The 19,611-nt window shown below is 42.2% G+C and overlaps 1 protein-coding gene across 8 annotated transcripts in view; it reads left to right on the plus strand.

The window, feature by feature from the left end:
- The window catches only part of LPAR1 (lysophosphatidic acid receptor 1), a 61,556-nt gene that overhangs the window by 33,113 nt on the left and 8,832 nt on the right, over window positions 1-19,611 (plus strand). For all 8 annotated transcript variants that reach the window (XM_015849878.3, XM_015849876.3, XM_085529266.1 and 5 more), the window contains one exon: window positions 739-1,486. In XM_015849878.3, the coding sequence (XP_015705364.1) occupies window positions 739-1,486 (748 nt within the window). The remainder of the gene's footprint in view (window positions 1-738; window positions 1,487-19,611) is intronic.

Here is a 19,611-nt window from a genome sequence, read left to right on the forward strand (position 1 = left end):
TAAAACCAAAGACAGTTCTCCTGAGTTTCTTCAGCTGGAGACACAAACTTCTTGTTGGTTTTCTTTTTATTACCATTTCATCCCTGAGATCATTCTGATAAACCACTGATCCTTGATAAACAAGGATCCCATATGTTAGTCCAAAGAGTTTCTTTCTGTGAGATTTGCCTTTTGGGAATTGCACTTTGAGTAACTGATGATAATAGAACAAGAAGAAATGTCCCTGATGGAGATCTGAGTGAAACAAATCCTCCTGGGAAGTGCAGTAACTTTTCTTTCTCTTTGAGGAACTTGTCATATATCACAGCTACAGACAATGCTTTTATGCACTCGTAACATAAACAAAGTGTTCTGTCACAGAGTTAATTTCTTTTAATTATGAATTGTATGCCTGTCTCACTAAGTGAGTTTTTCAGCAGGTCTGCCTGGACAGAAGCTCTAATGTTTATTATGTAATTTACAACTATGTCAGAAATCATGCTCATTCCCAGAGCAGATGGAAGTATTTCTGGTTGTTTCTAATCTGGTTGCAGTTACTAGACTCCTCAGAGCAATCGTTTGTGATTTGTGGAATGCTGTTTGTTCTGGAAAAGTAAATTTGTTCAGAAGCATGTTCTCTTTCTGCCTCCACTGCCTCTCCCTGCTCTCTGTGCATGCCTTGTCCATTGGGGCAATCATATGTTTTCAGTTCTGATGTCGTTCTTTTTCTCTCTTTCCCCACCCCCCCTCTTCTTGCAGTCCACAGCCATGAGTGAACCACAGTGCTACTACAATGAAACCATTGCCTTCTTTTATAACCGAAGTGGAAAATATCTAGCCACTGAATGGAACACTGTCAGCAAGCTCGTAATGGGCTTGGGGATTACCGTCTGCATCTTCATCATGCTGGCCAACCTCTTGGTTATGGTGGCTATTTATGTCAACCGCCGATTCCACTTTCCTATTTATTACTTAATGGCCAACTTAGCTGCTGCGGACTTTTTTGCAGGGCTGGCCTACTTTTACTTAATGTTTAACACAGGACCTAATACTAGAAGACTGACTGTAAGCACCTGGCTTCTCCGTCAGGGTCTCATTGACACTAGCCTGACAGCCTCTGTGGCCAATCTGTTGGCCATTGCTATCGAGCGGCACATTACAGTCTTTCGCATGCAGCTACATACTCGGATGAGCAACCGGCGAGTGGTGGTGGTAATTGTTGTTATCTGGACTATGGCCATCGTAATGGGTGCCATACCAAGTGTCGGATGGAACTGTATTTGTGATATCACTCACTGCTCCAACATGGCACCGCTCTATAGTGACTCCTACCTGGTCTTCTGGGCTATTTTCAACCTGGTCACTTTTGTGGTCATGGTGGTCCTATATGCTCATATCTTTGGGTATGTCCGCCAAAGGACTATGAGAATGTCCAGACACAGTTCTGGACCTCGCAGGAATCGGGACACCATGATGAGCCTCCTGAAGACTGTGGTCATTGTGCTTGGTAAGTGTTTACTTTGTCCCCTCTACCTTATCCCCTTTGTTTCTTACCAGGTGATTGCAGTAATGCATGTCCAGCTTCTGGGAGGTCAGCATCATTTGGAAGATGGTAGAAGAGGTAGGGGCAATAAGAAGCCCCATCATTCATTACTGTGTGGGTATTATCCAGCTTTTATGAAAAAGAATATCAGAGATGTGGTCACCCAGCAGTGTAGATGAAACTGATGAAAATAACAGGACCTTGACACCTAGGGGCTTTGTGGAGCAATGCAAGTTTAAAACCTGCTCTAACAGCTTGTTATGGGCTCTGTTCACCTACTGACATGGGAAGATGCCAGATGAGGAGGTTCCATTATACACTGAAATACCTCTTCTTTCCTTTTGCCACCCTAAAAGTGATGTATGTATTACAGCAGTATTTTGTGTCTGAAATAAAAGAAGGAGCTACCGGCTCTTGTTGAAAGGATGCTCAACAAGGAGTAATTGCCTATAATCTGAACACAGGAAGTTCCATACTAACATGTGGAAGAATTTCTTTACGGTAAGGATGGAACACTGAAACACACTGCCCAGAGAGGCTGTGCAGTCTCCTTCTCTGGAGATATCCAAGACCTGCCTGGATACCTATCTGAGTGACCGACTGTAGGGTACCTGCCTTAGCAGGGGGATTGGACTCAGTGATCTCTTGAGGTCTCTTGAAACCCCTACAGTTCTATGATTCTGTGATTTCACGTGTTAAACAAGACTTTATGTACAGTAAGCTAACGTCTCTGCTGAATGGTTTGGGAAAGATATCACATGAGGTATTGGTACAGTTCTCTGGAGGTCCCTAATGTTCAGGGCTTGAAAAATGAGGAGATAGAAAGCAAATATTGTAATGCACTTTAAGTCTAAAGGTTTCTGTCTTTTTGGACAAGTGTATTTGATTTGATCTTAGATTCTCTGCCACCTTAAAGCTCATCCTGGATGGCAGGTATCACTTCCTGGTGATTTTCCTTGCAGTTCCTTTTGTTCTTTGTTGCAGCTGATGATGTTGAGCTGCAGGAAGGTAGTTTCCTGTTTTGAATTAATTGCTGTTCATACACCATTGAAGTATTTCCTCTGAGGAAAAGGATTCCTTCAGGCTTAAAAAAAAAATGAGTGGGGGACAGTAAGCACTGATATCAGTAAAATGCATTCTGGCAGGAATAAATAAATACAATGAGACTGATTAGACAGCAAGCTGTAGTTATTGCATAGCATGTGTGGGAATAGATGGCAGTGTAAGTAGTGGCTGCATTCTTCTCTGTTCTTCTCTGGTTAAATAATATTCACCAGACTGAGGGTGACTCCAGTTTAAGTGCTACTGGAGATAAGCAATATGTCTGATTCCACATGTAGATTCTTTCAGGTAAAATGTGTTAGTACTGAAGGTAGTACATGTAATGTTTTCCATAAAATTCAAAAAGGGCCTTATTTTCTATCCCTAAATTCAGTGTTGTACTTTGCGGTAGCTCCTTTGCTAATCCACATAAGACGCCATTTATAGTGAGAGACAATGGGTTCTTTTATGAAATCTCAAAGAAAAATGAATCTCCAAGCGGTTTGGTTGCACAAACCAAAGTCACAGAGCTAACAATTAAAACCATGCCTTCACCTTGCTATTGCCTCTTAGCTGCAAAATGAAGATGGGGGCAACCACAGAGACTGCAGAGGTTGAATGTTTGTACATCAGGGCGTTTAGCAGATGACCAGCTTAGCCATGAGAAAAGCTCATTACTCACCACCAGCACACGAGTCCTGTCCCACATCTAATAATCACCTCCAGTGGAAGTATGCTTTGTGGCTCTGAACAGTTAGAAGTGCTGGCTAGGTAAAGCCTGCTCTCAGAGGATACTTGAAGCAACCCCTGATGCACTGGTGTTCTTGTGCTGCTTGGAGTCTGCTTGCAAATCTGGTTTACAGTTTTCTCAGGCAACAGACTGAATTCCCAAATGTGGTATTTCCCAACCACGTCCTTCCAAAGACTCTACAGTGGCAGAGTTTGTTTCTGCTTTGTCAAAGTCAATAAAGGTGGGTGGATCTCCAGGGCTGCCTGCAGCAGTGTGCTGAATGTTTATCTTGTGACCTCTGCTTTTTTCTGCATCAGTGAGCCTCAGTAACAGAGAGGAAAAGACCCCCTGCCATCTTTAATGATGCAGAGGAGGCTAATACATCACACAGGAGGCAGACACCACCTTCTTCTGAAGGTAGAGAGAGGAAATGCAGTGTGTGAGCAGCTCTGATCACAGCTGAGTGGGGAAGGAGCTGGAGTGATTCCCACCATGGGACCCCAGAGATCTGAGGGAGGCCCGGATCTGGGTACACCTGTGAGCACAGGCAGGTGGACAGGCATCATACAAGCACACACATCCTTGCTTTCAGGACCTTTGTTAGAATGCTTGCACTGAGTGCCATGTCCATGGCTGTGCACAAGAGGCCGATTGTGCATCAGGAGCAGTCGGGGTCTGGCACCCAGCATCATTCCAGGGTGCCGAGTCCTAGGAACGCATCAGAGGCACAGAACAGCTTTTTTTTTTTTTTTTTTTTCCTCCCCCTTTTTCTTCCTTTTTTGCTTGTTGTTGTGTGTTGGCTTTTCTTTTCCTTTTTTTTTTTTTTTTTTTTTTTTTCCTCGAGTGAAATATTTTAAACAGAAGGAAGTGATTTCATAGTTGAGCCCCTTTTTTTTCCCTTCTAACAAGGCAGCTTTTGAAATCTTGTGAATGTAGCAAGGAACATAAAGCTCTCTCTCTAGAGCCTGCATTTCCCTGCACTCTGGGGCAAAGGCAGGGCTGATCTGTACACCACACACAGCCACAAAGCAGAGTCTGGCTTGGCTTGCAACTCAGTGGCACTTTGCATTTCACCACTATCATTTGTTACCTTTAAATGAGCAATCAAATGAACAAGCAGAAACCCTGTGGATGCAATAGCCGAAAGCTGGTATCACCCCTTCTGCCCTCCCAGTTTTTGTGTTTCATTAAAGACAACTCTAAGCTGCTTTTTTGTGGTGGCAGACACCACCAATGAATTCCAGAGCTCCAGGCTGATAAACGAGCTCTGCTTTAGCTTTCCATGACCTGAAAGGAGACATGAAAGGTGAAGTGTTTTTAGACGTTTTTATGAACTTTTTTTAGTAGGTAAGTATCAGTATAGATCACAAGTCCTGATCAGCCTGTATGGTCTCCTGCCTTACTTACAGCTTTTCATAAGGTAAATAACTCTTCCTTATTCTTCCATACATCTCTTTGGGCAGTCTTCTGTATCTAGATGGTTGCCTCTGTCTGAGAACCTTTCTTTTGGCACCATTATGGTACAAAAGAGATTATTAAGGCCAAAACCAACCCACAAAGCTGAACCTGGTGTGTGGTCCCTGTGCAGAATGTTTAAAATTGTGCAGTGGTTTTGTCCATCCTTTCTTAGTAATTAGTCAGTAGCTCTCCATGAGACGGGGTGGGAGGTTGCTGTCGGTGAGATAATGATACTAAAGTTTTATAACTAAATTTTAAGTAATAATACCAACAGCTCTTCCTCAGTCAGTCCCACCAGTTAGCCTTATTTCACAGTGGTGTTTGGCCAAAACCAGGGATGCCTGTTGGGCTGAGCAGCACAGCTCTGCCCTGACACAGGAAGAAAAAACAAAGAATTCTTCACTGCTCACCCTCTAAGTTCCTGGGAACTGAGAATACACTTTAGGCCTTCACTGACTATAAGACTATCTGCTTTGCTTGTAGGGATGTGATTTAATCTGCAAAATTTGGAAACTAATGTGAGCAAAAATTAAAAAAAAATAAAGTGGAGGTTCCTTTTGTCTAAACTACTTTGATTTAAAGGAACCTTTGAAGACAGTCCCTTGCCTTTCTATATTGAAGCAATAAATGCAATAAATACATCTGGAAGTTCAGTGTAAACATCTGGAAGGGTGGAACTGCTCAGTAACAGCTTTTTTTTTCTGACCCTTCTTTCTGACACAGTTAAGAATTGCATGAGAGATCTTATTTATTTTCTTACTTACTTTTACTTACTTACTTATTTACTTTTTCTTTGTATTTTTGCAGCTTTTCTTTCGGTTAGGTACCAGATAGGGATATAAAGCTGCAAACAACTACAGTAATTTCAACATACTGTAGACAGGCAACCAAGGCAAATAAAATACAGTACTGATAACCTTTCTGTCTGATTGACTGATTGAAACTCTGGAGTTCTTTGAAAGTATGTTTTTAAAAGATGTTTTCAGTATTGTTGCTGTCTCTCCTGGCATGCATTCTACATCTTTTTCCACTTCCTCCCCCATAGTATAACTCCTGCATAGTTCTTCAAGCAGCATGACTTCTAAATTGTCAGTAGAAAATGAAAAGAACAATAACTAGTGCTACAGCCTGAATGAAAGCACTCCAGGTTTCAACAGGGGGATGCCTTTATTTCAATACCTCTCATGCAACGTCAGGTGACTAACAGATGTTGCCTGTCTTCATTAGATCCTGAACCTTAAGGCTTTGACATACCTAACCTTTATTAAATATGTTTCGCCCATTGCCAAGTGGTCCTGTGTTGATATCAAGATGATATTGTAAAGACAGGACGTGGTCATGGCTTTGCTTGACTTTCAGCAGATCTTCCCTGCCCATGGAAGGTTACTGTTAGGGTTCAAAGTGAACATTAGCTGTGGTAGCATATGCTGCTTATAGAAGGATGCTTCCAAGAGGCTGGGGTTGAACTCTGAGCCCTGCAACTAGAAGGGAACAACCTGACTCTCCATCTTCTCCTTGAGGAGATGTGCTGGCAGGAAGACAGACAGTCTTTAGCAGCTTTTTTCAGCTGGCCATGAGCCTGTCATCTTCGCTGAAAACATCCTTCTACAAAGTATTGGTGACCCTGTTTGAAGAAATCAGCTGCATCCAGTTGTTTTTTTCACTAATCCTGTGTGTTCTGGGGAGAGCTGAGGTATTGAGGTCTGGCCAGCATGAGGACATTTCCCATCTTCTCTGAAAGAGAGGGAATGTGAAGCCATAAATACCAGGTTACCCTGTGGCCAGCACGGGGTCTCATTCAGAGTTACCACCCAGACTGACCCCTGCATCACAGTAATGTCGCTTGTGTATTGATGTAGTGCTGGTGGAAAAACAGGGCAATAAACTCTGGGGCTGGCGCTTGTAATACGAACCTGAGCATCAATGACTTTCTGTTCTAACACACAGAGTGCAGTTATGCACAGTCCCAGTGTTTTTAGATAAGTGTATTATATATATATATATATACATATATTTCTTTTCTATCCTAACGATATTTCGATGTTGGAATTAAAGAAAAAAAAAAAAAGTGTACCTTCAACTTGCACATAGGTGAGGGAAAATAGCAGTCTTTAGATTATTGCTGATATTCATTGCACTGTGTAATTGTGAAGTTACTGTGGTTTAATGCCGACGAAAATTAAAATCTCCATGCTGTTTGTTATCCAGAAGAAAAGCAGGTTACCAGTTATTATATTCTTACATGTAAGTGTCCATATTCTTATTTTCTTGATACAGCTCTCTTGCTGTATTAACTAGATACCACATAGTTCCATTAAGGGATGAATACCTTTTATGAAGATCTAATTAAAAATCAGGGGGATGGGTTTCTGCTCTCAGTTGAAGTACTGGAAGTGTGAAAACTTGCTAAGACTCTAAGTTGCATTGCATGCATCAATACATATAATGTAGACTTGATGTTTTTTTTTCTAGTTTTCTTGCTTTTTCTATGCTGCTAGAAACATCAATACTCTGTGTGCTCTCTGACACTTAACAAGTCTCTCTCAATCTCATTTGCTGGTCAATTTTACTGCTGTATTTACTCCTGTAAACATACTCCAGCTGATCTTATCAGACTATGCCTTGTAGCCCCAGGCCAAATAACTTCTCAGCGCTGCTTGGCAGGTGAAGGTACTGGAAAGAGAAGTAAAGAAACGTGGCATGCAGAAATTACACCATGGACTGTTTCTTTGTGCGACAAACCTCCTGACTGGCTTCCCTTTTCAAAACAAGCCCGTGCAAGCTCTCGCTCCCAAAGGAGAATTTTTTGGTGCCTCGGAAGCAGGCAGTTCTTTCTGTGAACCCGGAGCCCGACGGGGTGTGTTGGAAGTTTGGTTCATAATGTTTTCTTTAATTTCTTCCCTAACTCTCCCAACTGAATTTACTACATCCTTAGCTAAAGCGGATATGTCCTTGGTAACTGTCTTTTCTCTAAAGTATTCCAGGTATCCCTCTGTAATTCATCACTTCACCCTGGGGAAACCATTTGAAACTTTTCCCCTTCTTTTCCCCCTCAGTTAAGAATAAGTATTATTTATTTTCATTTGGGATCCTTTGAAACTGTGCTTTGAGGAACTTCCATCATTTCCCAAGGCAGGAATGTGGTTTTATTTTATTTTATTTTTGAGGGGGAAAAATCTCTCTAGTAAATCCATTCCTTTACACATGATGGAAACGAGACCTTGTTTAATAAAAGTCTTTCCCCTGACTTCACTATAATTTAGTACCTTTCGGGGAAGAAATAAATTTAAAGGGCAAACGAGAGCTCTCTGGGTTCCTCTAAGAATGGCCAGAGACAAATAAAACCTGAGTAGTTCAAGGCTTACACCCATGTTATTTTTTATTTAAAAATAAAAGTGAAATAAAAAGTCTTGTAATTTCTTGCACTGGTTGTTTCTTGTTTCCAAAAGTCTTTAAAAATAAATTTCAAAAACAGATTTTCTTCTTGGAAGGCCAAAGGAATTGTTTTTTATCTTAATTATGAATGACAGCATTTCTGGAACAGAAGATGGGAATCCATCCATTAGAAGGGTGACAGTCAAGCATAGAGTAAATCGTTTTGTAGTGTGAGGAGATCTGGAGTACAGTACAAGTCTGGCCACTGGCTTGCATTTTCATCTTCAAGATGGCATTTGTGTATGGGTGGAAACTGCTGAAGTGCTAAGCCAAGAGAGAGAAAGGCCAAATTTACAGCTAGACCTCAGTTTAGGGCTGCATGCACAAAAATGCCAGCTGTTAACTTGTCACATTGCAAAACCATACTCAGCAAGGCTCTGAAGGACTGTTTGTTTGGAGTGGTGGAAAACATTTTGAACAAGAGGCTGTTTTGTGGGAGAAGAGAAGGGTGCTGCTTCGTTCCTCACAGGCAATAGGAGCAAGAACTGTGGGTTCTGAAAACAGAAAAAGAGAATTTTCTGCCTGAAATTATCCCTGCCTCTGTAGTTTATATGGCTCGTAACATCAAAATATATAATTGTTTCCAGTAGGAATGCATGTGGAGACATCTAAGATGCATCATCTTCCCTCTTCCTGGCTTGTGGGTAGTGACTGCAGCCTTCAGACAACAGCCTTTGTGCCTCCCTGCTTGCAGTCTCCACATGAGAAACGTGTTAAAGGAGAAGGCCTGTTGTGTTGGGTTTTTTTTGTCAATGCATGCATTTTGAAGCTGAATGTGAATGACAAATGTGATTGGAGCACTTCTGTTTCTGGCATTACTAGCAGGACAGCTTCCTGTTTCATACAGCTGTGGATGCCATCAGTGAGCTCACAGATGGACGTGTGTTTTTTTGTTTCAGACAAAAGTCTGCTTTTTTAATTTATGTTTTCAGCCATTCCATGAGTAAGGTTCAGTCATGCACTTGCAGACTTGTTGCACTTCTTTAATGGTGAAAGTAATGACAACAGCAGAAAATCTTCGTGCTGTCTGCAGGTCTCATTCTGAAACCCTTCATGCTGGAACCCTTCCATTTGTCTCAGCCTGAAAAAGAAAAATAAACCCTCTTTCTGTAACTTCAGGTTGTTAGAGAGATACAGATGGAAAATGCGGGTGCTTGCAGAGGAGCAGGTGGTCATTCCTGCTGCATCGTGGCTGGGGCCATGACCTGGCTGGTGGCAAGCGTGGTGTTGGCCTGGGTCTGGGCATTTACTTGCCCCTCCTCCTCCTCTCCACTCCCCATAGCTACTCTATCGGAAATCCTGAACTCATTGGGAGTTTGGCTTCCCTCGAAATTTACTATCTTGTTTATTTTAATTGCTTTGCACACGGAGAAAGGTCAAAAAGCATAATTAGTGCAAGCTAGGAGGAAAACCTGGAGAGCAGTTAAAGGGACTCTGAGCTGGTATGGAAGGTCACAGGGCTTCAGAAGGGTTGACATCATTTGTTAAGTCTGATGTGTTTCTTTTCCACTCTGAAGTGTTGTCGGTGGTGGGAAACTGTTCTCAGTAATGAGGTGCTCAAACTCAGGGACCTTCCACAAGGGGTGGTGCTTGATGTCCAGAGGGCATCTGCTGCAGTGTGCTGGAGCAGTAACCTTTTGATGCCAATGCTGGAAGCCTAGAGGGTTATTTGGAACAACTAAACCAACAAAACCACACTTCCAGTAACACAATTAGGGAACTGAGGAGGAACATGGCTGTTGGTCTTTGTTGTGTTGGACTAAGGGATGTCTCTCTAGGTCTTTCTGCTTCAATAAATGACTTTGTATATTAGTATGCTTTTGCAAATATGGCTGTGGATTTACGAGGACAGTAAAGTTTTTTTAAATATCTCCTTTTGTGAAAGAGGAAGTGTTCCCCTGAAGGAGAGGGAGAGAATTTAGCTGTTACAAGCAAGAAAAGCTGCCAAGCTGACGCATTTATCTCCTTTTCATGGAAATTGTTTCCTATGACCCTGGACTCAGTGCCTCCCTTGTTCACCTAAAAGTGTCTCTGGGAGCTGTTTCCTATTTTCTGATACTGCTGTAGCAACAAGAAGAAGTTGTTCTTACATATGGTATTGATAAATCTCTTCTCCCCTTGTTTGAAGTTGCCTCTATGTGCCCACTTTCTGCTTTTCTAGAAGTACGAGGAGTAACAAAGAGTTGATTTTTTTTTTTTCCCAGCAGAAGCTGTGTGTATAGAAAGAAAAAAAGCTGCATAAATCTATGGTGTATTTGTAGAAGAGTTGCTGCACCCTTCTGTTAAACAAACTAAAAATGAAATTCTAGTCCTTAAAAGGAAAAGAAAGGATACTTAAAGAAAAAAAACAAAAGATATTAAGTGGTTTTGGATATGTAACTGGATGCCTTGAGTTGTATGGGTTGTTTATTTTTTAAGTTGTTATCTCTTGTTAATCATCAAAATAAAGCTATTTAATGACTCATTTTCTATCATAACTGCATCCAACTCCTTTTAGAGGAGATGGCACTGGACACTCTGCTCATACACCCAATGTGATGCAGTTGTACCAGCACTGGGGACCCACTGTCACCTGCCAGTCCATGCACACACACATGTCAGTCAATTCCCAGTAGCTGTGCAAAAGAGCATCTGCATAGTTACTGGAGAACCATTTCATTTCAGTCAAAGCGAGCAGTTGAAGAGCAGCCTGGATTTGATTTCTCTCTTCAGCTGGCAGCAGGATGAGAAACAAAGAGGGTCTGATAGCATTATTACAAAGCCAATGTTGTTGTGCTTGTTAGTCATCAGCTGCAATGCCTGTGTTTGTTACAGGTGGATTACTGCTAGTAGGGAAATGTATTTCTTTCTATGTATAATAAGAAAGTGCCACCTTAAGTGATGTGGAAGGTAGCCCTTTCTCTCAGTTAATTGGGAAAAGGGCTACATAGAGGTTTTCTGAAAAGCCTCGTGGATGGGGCAAGGCACAGGCTGAGGGAGCCAAAGCACGACTCTTCTACAAGCAAAAAGGCATGGTGACTGTTGCTGGAGCTGTGAGTGACATGGCAGAAAGCTGCACCAGTCTAAAAATCAATGTTGTTTTATCCCCAGTACATAATTAGGATGCAAAGAACTGTACCAGTACAACAGTATTGCCCAGCATAGGCAGCGTGCCTCGCATTGCTAAGACACAGCATTCTTTCACATGTTTATGTGGTTGTGGAGGTTTTAATAGAATGTATTTTGTTGTTTGGTTTGTAGTTTCTGGCTTGGTTTCTTTTTCTACAGCTCTTTCTGTGGCAGATGATTGGAGTACAGCAGTTGTGTCTCTCTCCTGACTCTTCAGTTTAGGCTTTGATGCTCTAAACATGAGCATTTGGGACTGCTCCCATGCAGACACATTCAATGCAAACCAGCACTTGGCCCAGGAGATCCCTGCCTTTGTTGTGTGTATGCCCAAGGAAACAGAAGTGTAAGGATTGCATAGAACAAAACCAAAAAACATTAAGACTTATTTTTTCCCTTTTCATCTAACAAAAAATATTATATTTTTATTTTCTGATGGGTGGTATCTGAAACAATGGCAATGTAGAGGGATATCTGGTTCTGCAATTTATGAATCAAAGAAGTTCTCTGTTTTGTACTGATGTTATCCAGCCTCCACTACACAGCAGCTCGTTTGCATCCCAATGCACACAAAAGAAGCTTCTGTATATTGCTTGTAGTTCTTATTTAAACTACCTTTTAAGCTTTCCGAACTCACATTAACCATTTGTAACTTGGAAACTTTGCCCTTCCCACTCCTTGGAGGAGCAGAAGAGAGCAGTTGAAGAGACTGCAAGCTACTCTTCCATCTTAGGGCAGGAGGTGACTGTGGTATGTAGTGCTCTGGCTGAGATGTTCAGCTGCTGCAGCCTCTATGCAAGAACAAGAAATCTCTTCTTTTCAACCTTTAAAGAAGTTAGAAAGGTCAGTGTGTGCATTTTGGGTAGTTGAGTGCTATGCCTCCATGTGTGTGCCTGCAGCTTCACTGGAAGCATATGATTTGACAGCTGAGTCTATTTATAGTGAGTGTTTATATGTAATTTAGAATAGCAAAAGGTTTGCTTGGTCAGTGCTCTTCTGATGCAGCCCCCAAGCACGTGCTATCATAAAGCCTCAGTGTCCATTTGGTAACTGCAAATTAAACTTCTAAGTGCCCCTTCATGGCAGGTGTGAGTGTTGGTGTGAAAGAGTTTTGCACTGGGGCAGGTGTAAAACCTCAAAGCCGAGGAAGTTACCTTTGAAAGAATGTCATCAGCCTGGCTTCCATAAACCAGCTGCAGTGCAGGCTGAGAATAAATTGGTGTTTTTTACAATGCTTGGCATAGTTTCTAGGAGCTGTGTGATGTTTTTATGAAGATTTATGCATCTATTTCAACAAAGCTTTCTTTTGTAGTATGGAACAGTGGAATTTATTCATTGTTTCTGAAAAAGCTGATGATTTTCTAGTTACTATTTTAATATAAGTACCTGTTATGTAGTGTAGTGGAACAGGGAGCATAGTGAGCTGGCCTTTCACTGGCCTTCTCTGAGCCACAGGTGCTGTTCTGACTTGGATCCACTTGCCTTCAACAGCAGAGCGTGTTGCAGCTCATCATCCTTCATATTGCCATTTTCTGTCTTGAAAAGGTAAAAATGAAGGGAGTGTGTATTAGCTAACAGGTTTTGTAGCTTATATAGGCCATGTGGGTTAAAACATCCCCATTAAGGGTAATCAGCGTTAATCTTTGTTCAACCAAAGATGCATGAAGAGAGTTGTCATAGAACATCACAGAATGAGTTGGGTTGGAAAGGACCTGAAAGCCCACTCAGCTCCAACTTATATCCATATCCATACCTTCATATCATTCCTGTCAGGGCTGCTCTCACTGAATTCTTCTCCCAGTCTCTATTCATATCTGGAGTCACCTCCACCCACATGCAGAATTTTGCATGTGGCCTTGTTGAACCTCAGTAGGTTCCTGAGGGCCCATTCCTCAAGATAGTCCACATCCCTCTGAATGGATTCCTTGTGTTGGTTTTGAAGATATTCAGTTTCTTTCCATGTAGAGTGAGGAGGCATCCATCTAGACAAATAAAGCCAGAGGTTTTCCTTTTTCACGTTTTCAGGGGGTATTCTTCATGTCTTGTGTTTTACACAGCCACTGGCATCCTATCTCATGTTTTATTCAGTGTGTATTAAAAACAGATTTATTTAAACAATGAGAAGATCTGAACAAACTGCTCAGGAGCATGCACTGAGGATTTAACCTCTTGCATTTCCTTCATGGATATGGATCTTAATTTTACAAGTGAGTGTGGGTTTATTTCTCTGTGTGTAGGGGAGCACCACCTGGGTGGGAGGACCACCTTTGCATGTCCAGCCGAGTAGGTGAGTGGTGGCTCGAAGCATCTGAATTCAGTTATATTGCCTATGGACTGCTGGTACTTGTGGTCCATTACAGCTAGTTGCTACTCTCTGTCTGCAGCTCTTTCTCTGGTGAACACATTACCCCCAGTTCATACAGCGGAACAGATCTTGCAAGATGTCAGCTATGAGATGCCTCCATTGCATAATTTCATTGCTAAGTGGGAATTTCCCCAAAATTAACTAAAATGAACATAGAAAATTATATATTTGCCAAAATTTTTTCTAGAGAAGCTCTGACATCTTTGTGCTGCTATTGCTTGCTAATAGGAAAGAGGAACATGTGCTGGGTGTGGCAGTTTTACTGAATATCTCTTCAACAGAAACCACAGCAGACAAAAAGTAAGCATAAGAAAGTTTCTGATGCTTTGTTATTTTATTGTTAAGAGAGCAGCCTTATTAAGATGTGTGGAGAAGGCACTAGTATTGCCTAAAGAGCTAAACATACTTGATGTTGCATGTGCTCTGTAAATCTGTGAATCCGTCTCCTCTACTTCCATGCCATGGACTGACTGGTTTAAAATAAATAAATGAATAAATAAATCTGCGTACTTGGAAGCATGTTTTCATAGTTTAAAGACCTCTGTCTGCAGTGCTCCAGGAAAAAGAAAGAAAATGCAAAGTGCTAGGAAAAGTCAGGCACATTGCCAGCACTTTAAAGAGCTGTTATAAAAGGGTTTTTAGGGTTAGAGATAGGTTCAAAAACTTCCTGAGCCAGCACAAGAGATACCAGTGACAGAAACATCCGAAAATGTTTCATCATTTCATAGCTCCCCTCACAGTTGAATGGTTCTGGGGTGGAGGTGGAGGGGGCTCACATTACGTTATTTCCATTGCTGGGAGATGAAGGGCATGTACATGGATTAGACATGGTGCTCAGTGCCGTGGAGGTCACTGTAAATATAATTGCTCCCAGTAGAAATTAGCTAAGAGTTGTAGCAAGGAATGATTTGTTCAGCAGATTTGTACTTCTGAATATTCAGCACAGGAAGAAGACAGCTCATGGTGAGAAGGCAGCCAGGGCCACCAGGAGCCTTGCATCATGTCCACAAGGCTGATGGGAGCTGCAGCAGGGCACCCCTGCTCACTCCTCTCCTGAGTTGGCCTTTTGGCGAATGTTCCTTAGTACTTCTTTTTATTGTGACACATTTTGAAGGAAAGTGAGGTCAGCTCTGACTGGCTCACTTCAGTGTGTTACTGAACAGTTCAAGATTTTTCTTATCTGAAGTAGGAAAAAAAGCTGTTTGTTTCACGTAGAGCACCAGAAGTACTTCTTGGATGCAGTTACTTTGCTGAGCAGAAAGATTTTGCAAGCAGTTTGCTTACAGTGTATTTATTCATTTCCTTTCTTTTTCCCCCAAAAAAATCCTGCACAGAGGGCCTTGAAGGTCTCCCATTTAACCCATGATGCTTCCTGTGTGCTTTATAGGCAATCCCACAACTATCTGCTATAAAGAACTGTAGAAATCTTGCAAACTCATACATCAGTGTGTCCATCCCAAAGCTATCAGATGTAAGCACTGGCACAGGTTGCCCAAAGAGGTGGTGGATGCCCCATCCCTGCAGGCACTCAAGGTTGGGCTGGTCTGGGCTCTGGGTACCAGAGGTGTCTTTTTTAATCCCAGTGGCTCCATTCTGCTTTTTGTGCTACTCCACTAAGTTAGTGCCTCACTTGCCAGTAGCTGAATGCCAAATTCTGCAGCTGCTGGAGGTAGTCCAGCTGAACAAAGTGTTTATGTGTTGGCAACAACCTTGATGCTCCACTTCCTCTTTCATCAGGGACTATCAGCAGATGTATGCTGGCTGGATTTTCTGGTTTGCAACCTGTATCCTTGATCACAACCCTGTATTGTTGCAAGGAGAAGGATGCATAGTAACAACTACTTTTGAAAACCTCACAGCAGTTCCTTTTGATACCAAGAACTTGTTTTGATAATGTCACAGAACATTCTTGTTCCTTTCCACGAAGAAAGCATGGAGGTGCCTTTTATCTTCTCCTAGAGACCTTTTATGGCTGTTTTCATAGTTGCTCTTGGAGCTATGACATATTTGATGGGTGGTGCCCTGACTCTATGCTGTCTCATTTCTTTGCAGCAATTCCAAAATCCTTTATCTAGAACCTCTTCTGGCTTAGAGATCCACACAGGGCATCATAGGCATAGCATGCAGGACTAGTAGGAAGGATCAGGAGGATATAAGGCCTGTCCTTAGCATGCAAAACAAGGTAGGCTTGCTTTTTGGATACCAATCTTTTTCATAGTCTTCTTTCAGTCTCAGGATTTCCATGCAGGAACAGATTTTTTTCATGGGTATCATCTGCTCCTGACACCCAGTGGTGTGTCCTGCATGCTCACACATCTGAGATTAGTGGTCACTTTAAAAAAGGACAGTACTGCCCAACTATACCTGATAATGGTGTGAATTACCACTTCCTCACAGGGTAGACAGGGGTCGAATTTAAAGAACTCTTGGATGAAGGTGGCTGGGAACCAGATAAATTGTGCCATGGAAAGTTAAGCAGCACTCTGTCACAATATAGTTTCTCTTTCATGAGTAGTGGGAATGAATGAAATGAAAGAGAAGACCTTGTGCAATTATCATTTTGTTCTTTTTCATCATAGTTATTCTTTTTATCATAGCCAAAATCTGCAGTCTTTTATGGGGACAATGAAGCAAGCAGTTTGCCAGAGGTTAATGCAGTCACATCCCCAGGAACACATGGATTGATTGTGCATCCTTCAGTGTGGTATAATGGTGCTCTTTTTTTGTGGTTTCAGAAGCTATTTATACAGAAATCTTTGAGCCACAGTGACGCAGGATATGGCACTAACATAGTAGCTGAAAGGCAAGTGCTATTCTTGGATATTTCAAGGTGCTGTACTTTGCCTACCAGGGGTTAATTTAGACCAGGAGAGCACTGCTCCTGAAAAAGTGAGGACACAGGAATGAGACCAGTGGTTTGAATCAAACTCACATCAACAGTAAGTAAACAAATGTGAGGAAACTCAGAGTACTCATCTCTGATCCAACCCAGGAGCAGTATTAATGACCCTTTTTGGGGATGAGGCTGGGACCGCCTCTTTCATTGCAATAAGAGGTGTTTGATGTGTTCTTCCCTTGCTTTGATTTTTGCCTGCCCCTTCTGGCTTTATAACATAATGCAGAGCTGTGCAAAGCATCTCTTCGGCAGTGGCCATGTTCCCATCAATAACAGCTGAGAGAGAGGACTGACTGAAGAAGCATGCTCTTTTTCAGTTTAAGGCATGTTTTGGCAGTGTGATTCTCAAAGCTATGAGTTGAAATAAAGGCTAAATTTTATCAGGGTGGTGTTCTGGGTTTGCCTGAAAAGTTTTAATCAATATCGATGCTGTGAGGGCATGGACAATGGAAGTTACAAAGAAGCTGCCTCTGGACTTCAGGTATTTACCAGTAGCAGCGAAACATTTCCAGGCCTGTTCACTGTATGTCCCATTTTAAGAATGGGAAATGCTGTGTTTTCTGCAGTAAAATTACATGCTGCAGGATAGCAAATATCCTTCTGATGGAAAAACAAAAACACTTCTTAACTGTGCACTGTTGCAGTGCTTCCTTCTTCTTGATAATACTTTTAATGAGTCCTGAGACTGGCTTCACTGCAGTTGACAAAACACTAATCTTCCTCCTCTCTGATACCCAGGACATAAGTTACAGTATAATGTGATCTTGTCCAGATAGCAAACATTGGATGTTCAAAAGGAAACCAGAGGCATCCATGAGAGCCTCCTTTTAAATCATATCTCATCTTCAGAGCAGAAATATGAGCCAAAAGCTGTGCTTTCTGCCCATGTTATCAGCCTCATCTGGACAGGTTTAAATGAGCACAGATAGAATTAAGTGCTGAGACCTGGAATCTGGCTGTCTGATAAGCTGTCAGCATATACTCACCACAAGTAGAATCTGGGTAGTTAATCACTCAGTGGTTCCCTTGTGCAGAGCAATGCCATTTCTCTCTGCTGTCCCACAGCTTTTTCCTCCCTCTGTTTTATTGCTGCTATTTGTGGATGTGTCAGCTGCTGTCTGATAGCAGGGGCAGTGTCATTTCAGTGTGGACGATCTCCCTGTACTGCTTTGGTGACAGGCTGGTGGGTGTTGGGATTCTATGATGTGGTGGTACCCCAAGGTTGCTGCTGCTCTCAGGCAGTGTCTTATTTTGTTAGCATTCATACAGACAGCAGGAGGTCTATTTTGGACCTAACAAATCCAGAACAATTAATTTTCCAGGAGGACTTACACCGGAGTCTCTGGAGTCTTCTTAACCACCCCGTTGTCCACATTACCCTGGAGCTGTGCCCTTAGTTTTGCACAGCTGTCATGGTGGATTATGCTTCTAAAAGCTGTGTTGCAAGTAACTGGACTTAACACAGTTGCCTCAAGGGACGTGTGCCGCACCTTAACCAGCCAGCTATCGTCGTATAAGTTCACTATGGCTCTATCGAGAGAAAGCACACGCAGATTTCTGGCAGTTGATTATATAATGCTGTCATTTCAAGTGTCTCTGCCCTTTTGTAGCACTTTGTCCTATTCACAGTCTGGTACTAGCAAGGGAGAAGCAGTTTTTATTCCTATTAAGGAAATAGATAGAAGTTAATATGTCTCTTCTAATATAACTGGTTTCATGTTATGTAAGATCAAAGCAGGCCTTTGCACATTAAGTTGCATCCACCCATGCTTCATTTGGAAACTTGTGTTGCAACTGGACCCCATCCAAACATAATACCAGGAGTGCTTAATGTCCTTAACAACAAAAGAAAACACAATTAAACTATCTCTCCTAGCAGTGTTGTTTAAAATCTACCAGTTAAAGTGTATTATCTTAGTGTAACGTTGTGACCATCACTGGGAAAATACCAGAATACAGTGAGCTAATGGATTTCCAAAAGAAAAGTACAGGATACAGGTTTGGATTTTTTTTTTTCAACATCACTGAGAAATATTTTTCTATGCTTAAAACCTGTGGGTACAGGAACAAAGGAACACTCCTGCTAAATATACCTTGCAGGCACAGTAGGAACAGAGCCTGGCCTGCATGTGCCAGCTGTCCTACCTGAGGTGACCTCTGGCCATTAGCCTTCTCACTTACCTTGCCACCGTGTTCACTGCAGGTATGGGGCTTTTGGCATCTTTCATGGAGATATGGATGGACATGAGGAATGTTTCCCACACCTGGTGTGGAAGACCTATGAGCTGCTTGTTGGTCACCTCTGCTTCAGGATGCCTGATGCCAGAGCTTTGATTCTGACCAGAGCAGCTGTTTTCTGGTGAGAAACCCTCACCAGGTCCCCATGTCAGGGGCCTTAAAAGCCCTGCCCAGGTCCTCTTGCCTCTGACCCATCTGCCCCCAATCTGGTGAATCATGAGCAACCATCAAGTCATGACTTCATGCCGCTAAAGAGGAGGCAGAATTTGAGCTAGGTGGTGTAAGCAGGACAACTCGTGTGGGCTGAAAGGTGATTTCTTGTTAGTAATTTTCTCCACAGCTCTGCTGCCTGCTTTTCTTTGTCCTGTGTCACCATGACCAAGGGGCACCAGTGATATTTGCCCGAGGAGCCTGCCATCAGCAGGACTTCTGTACTCCTGTTCCTGCGAAGCTACTGCCACTGGCTTGGGACTGCATGAGCATTTCTGCCTGTTATAAAGCATTAAGTCTCTCATAGAACACTGGAAGTTGAAAAAGACACTCCAGTTTCCTCTGTGTGTCAGGTTTTTGGCAACAGTGGAACTCCACAGGGACTACTGTTTGTCTTTACGCAGAGATAAATATTCAAATTGCTTTGGCAACAGCTGGGCCTTTATTCAGAGATTAGCTTCACATATCTTTATGAATTTAAAAATCAGTTGGGATCCTGACCATTGACACTTAATGACTTCCTGTTTTTGTCTAAGATGCATTTTTTATGGCTAAATGGCTTTGTTTTGTCTTCCGTGAGGGAAAAACGAGAGGGCTGTCTCTCTTCTGTA

Source organism: Coturnix japonica, chromosome Z, assembly GCF_054131305.1.
Source record: "Coturnix japonica strain WE chromosome Z, WE-NBRP24, whole genome shotgun sequence".
NCBI lineage: Eukaryota > Metazoa > Chordata > Aves > Galliformes > Phasianidae > Coturnix > Coturnix japonica.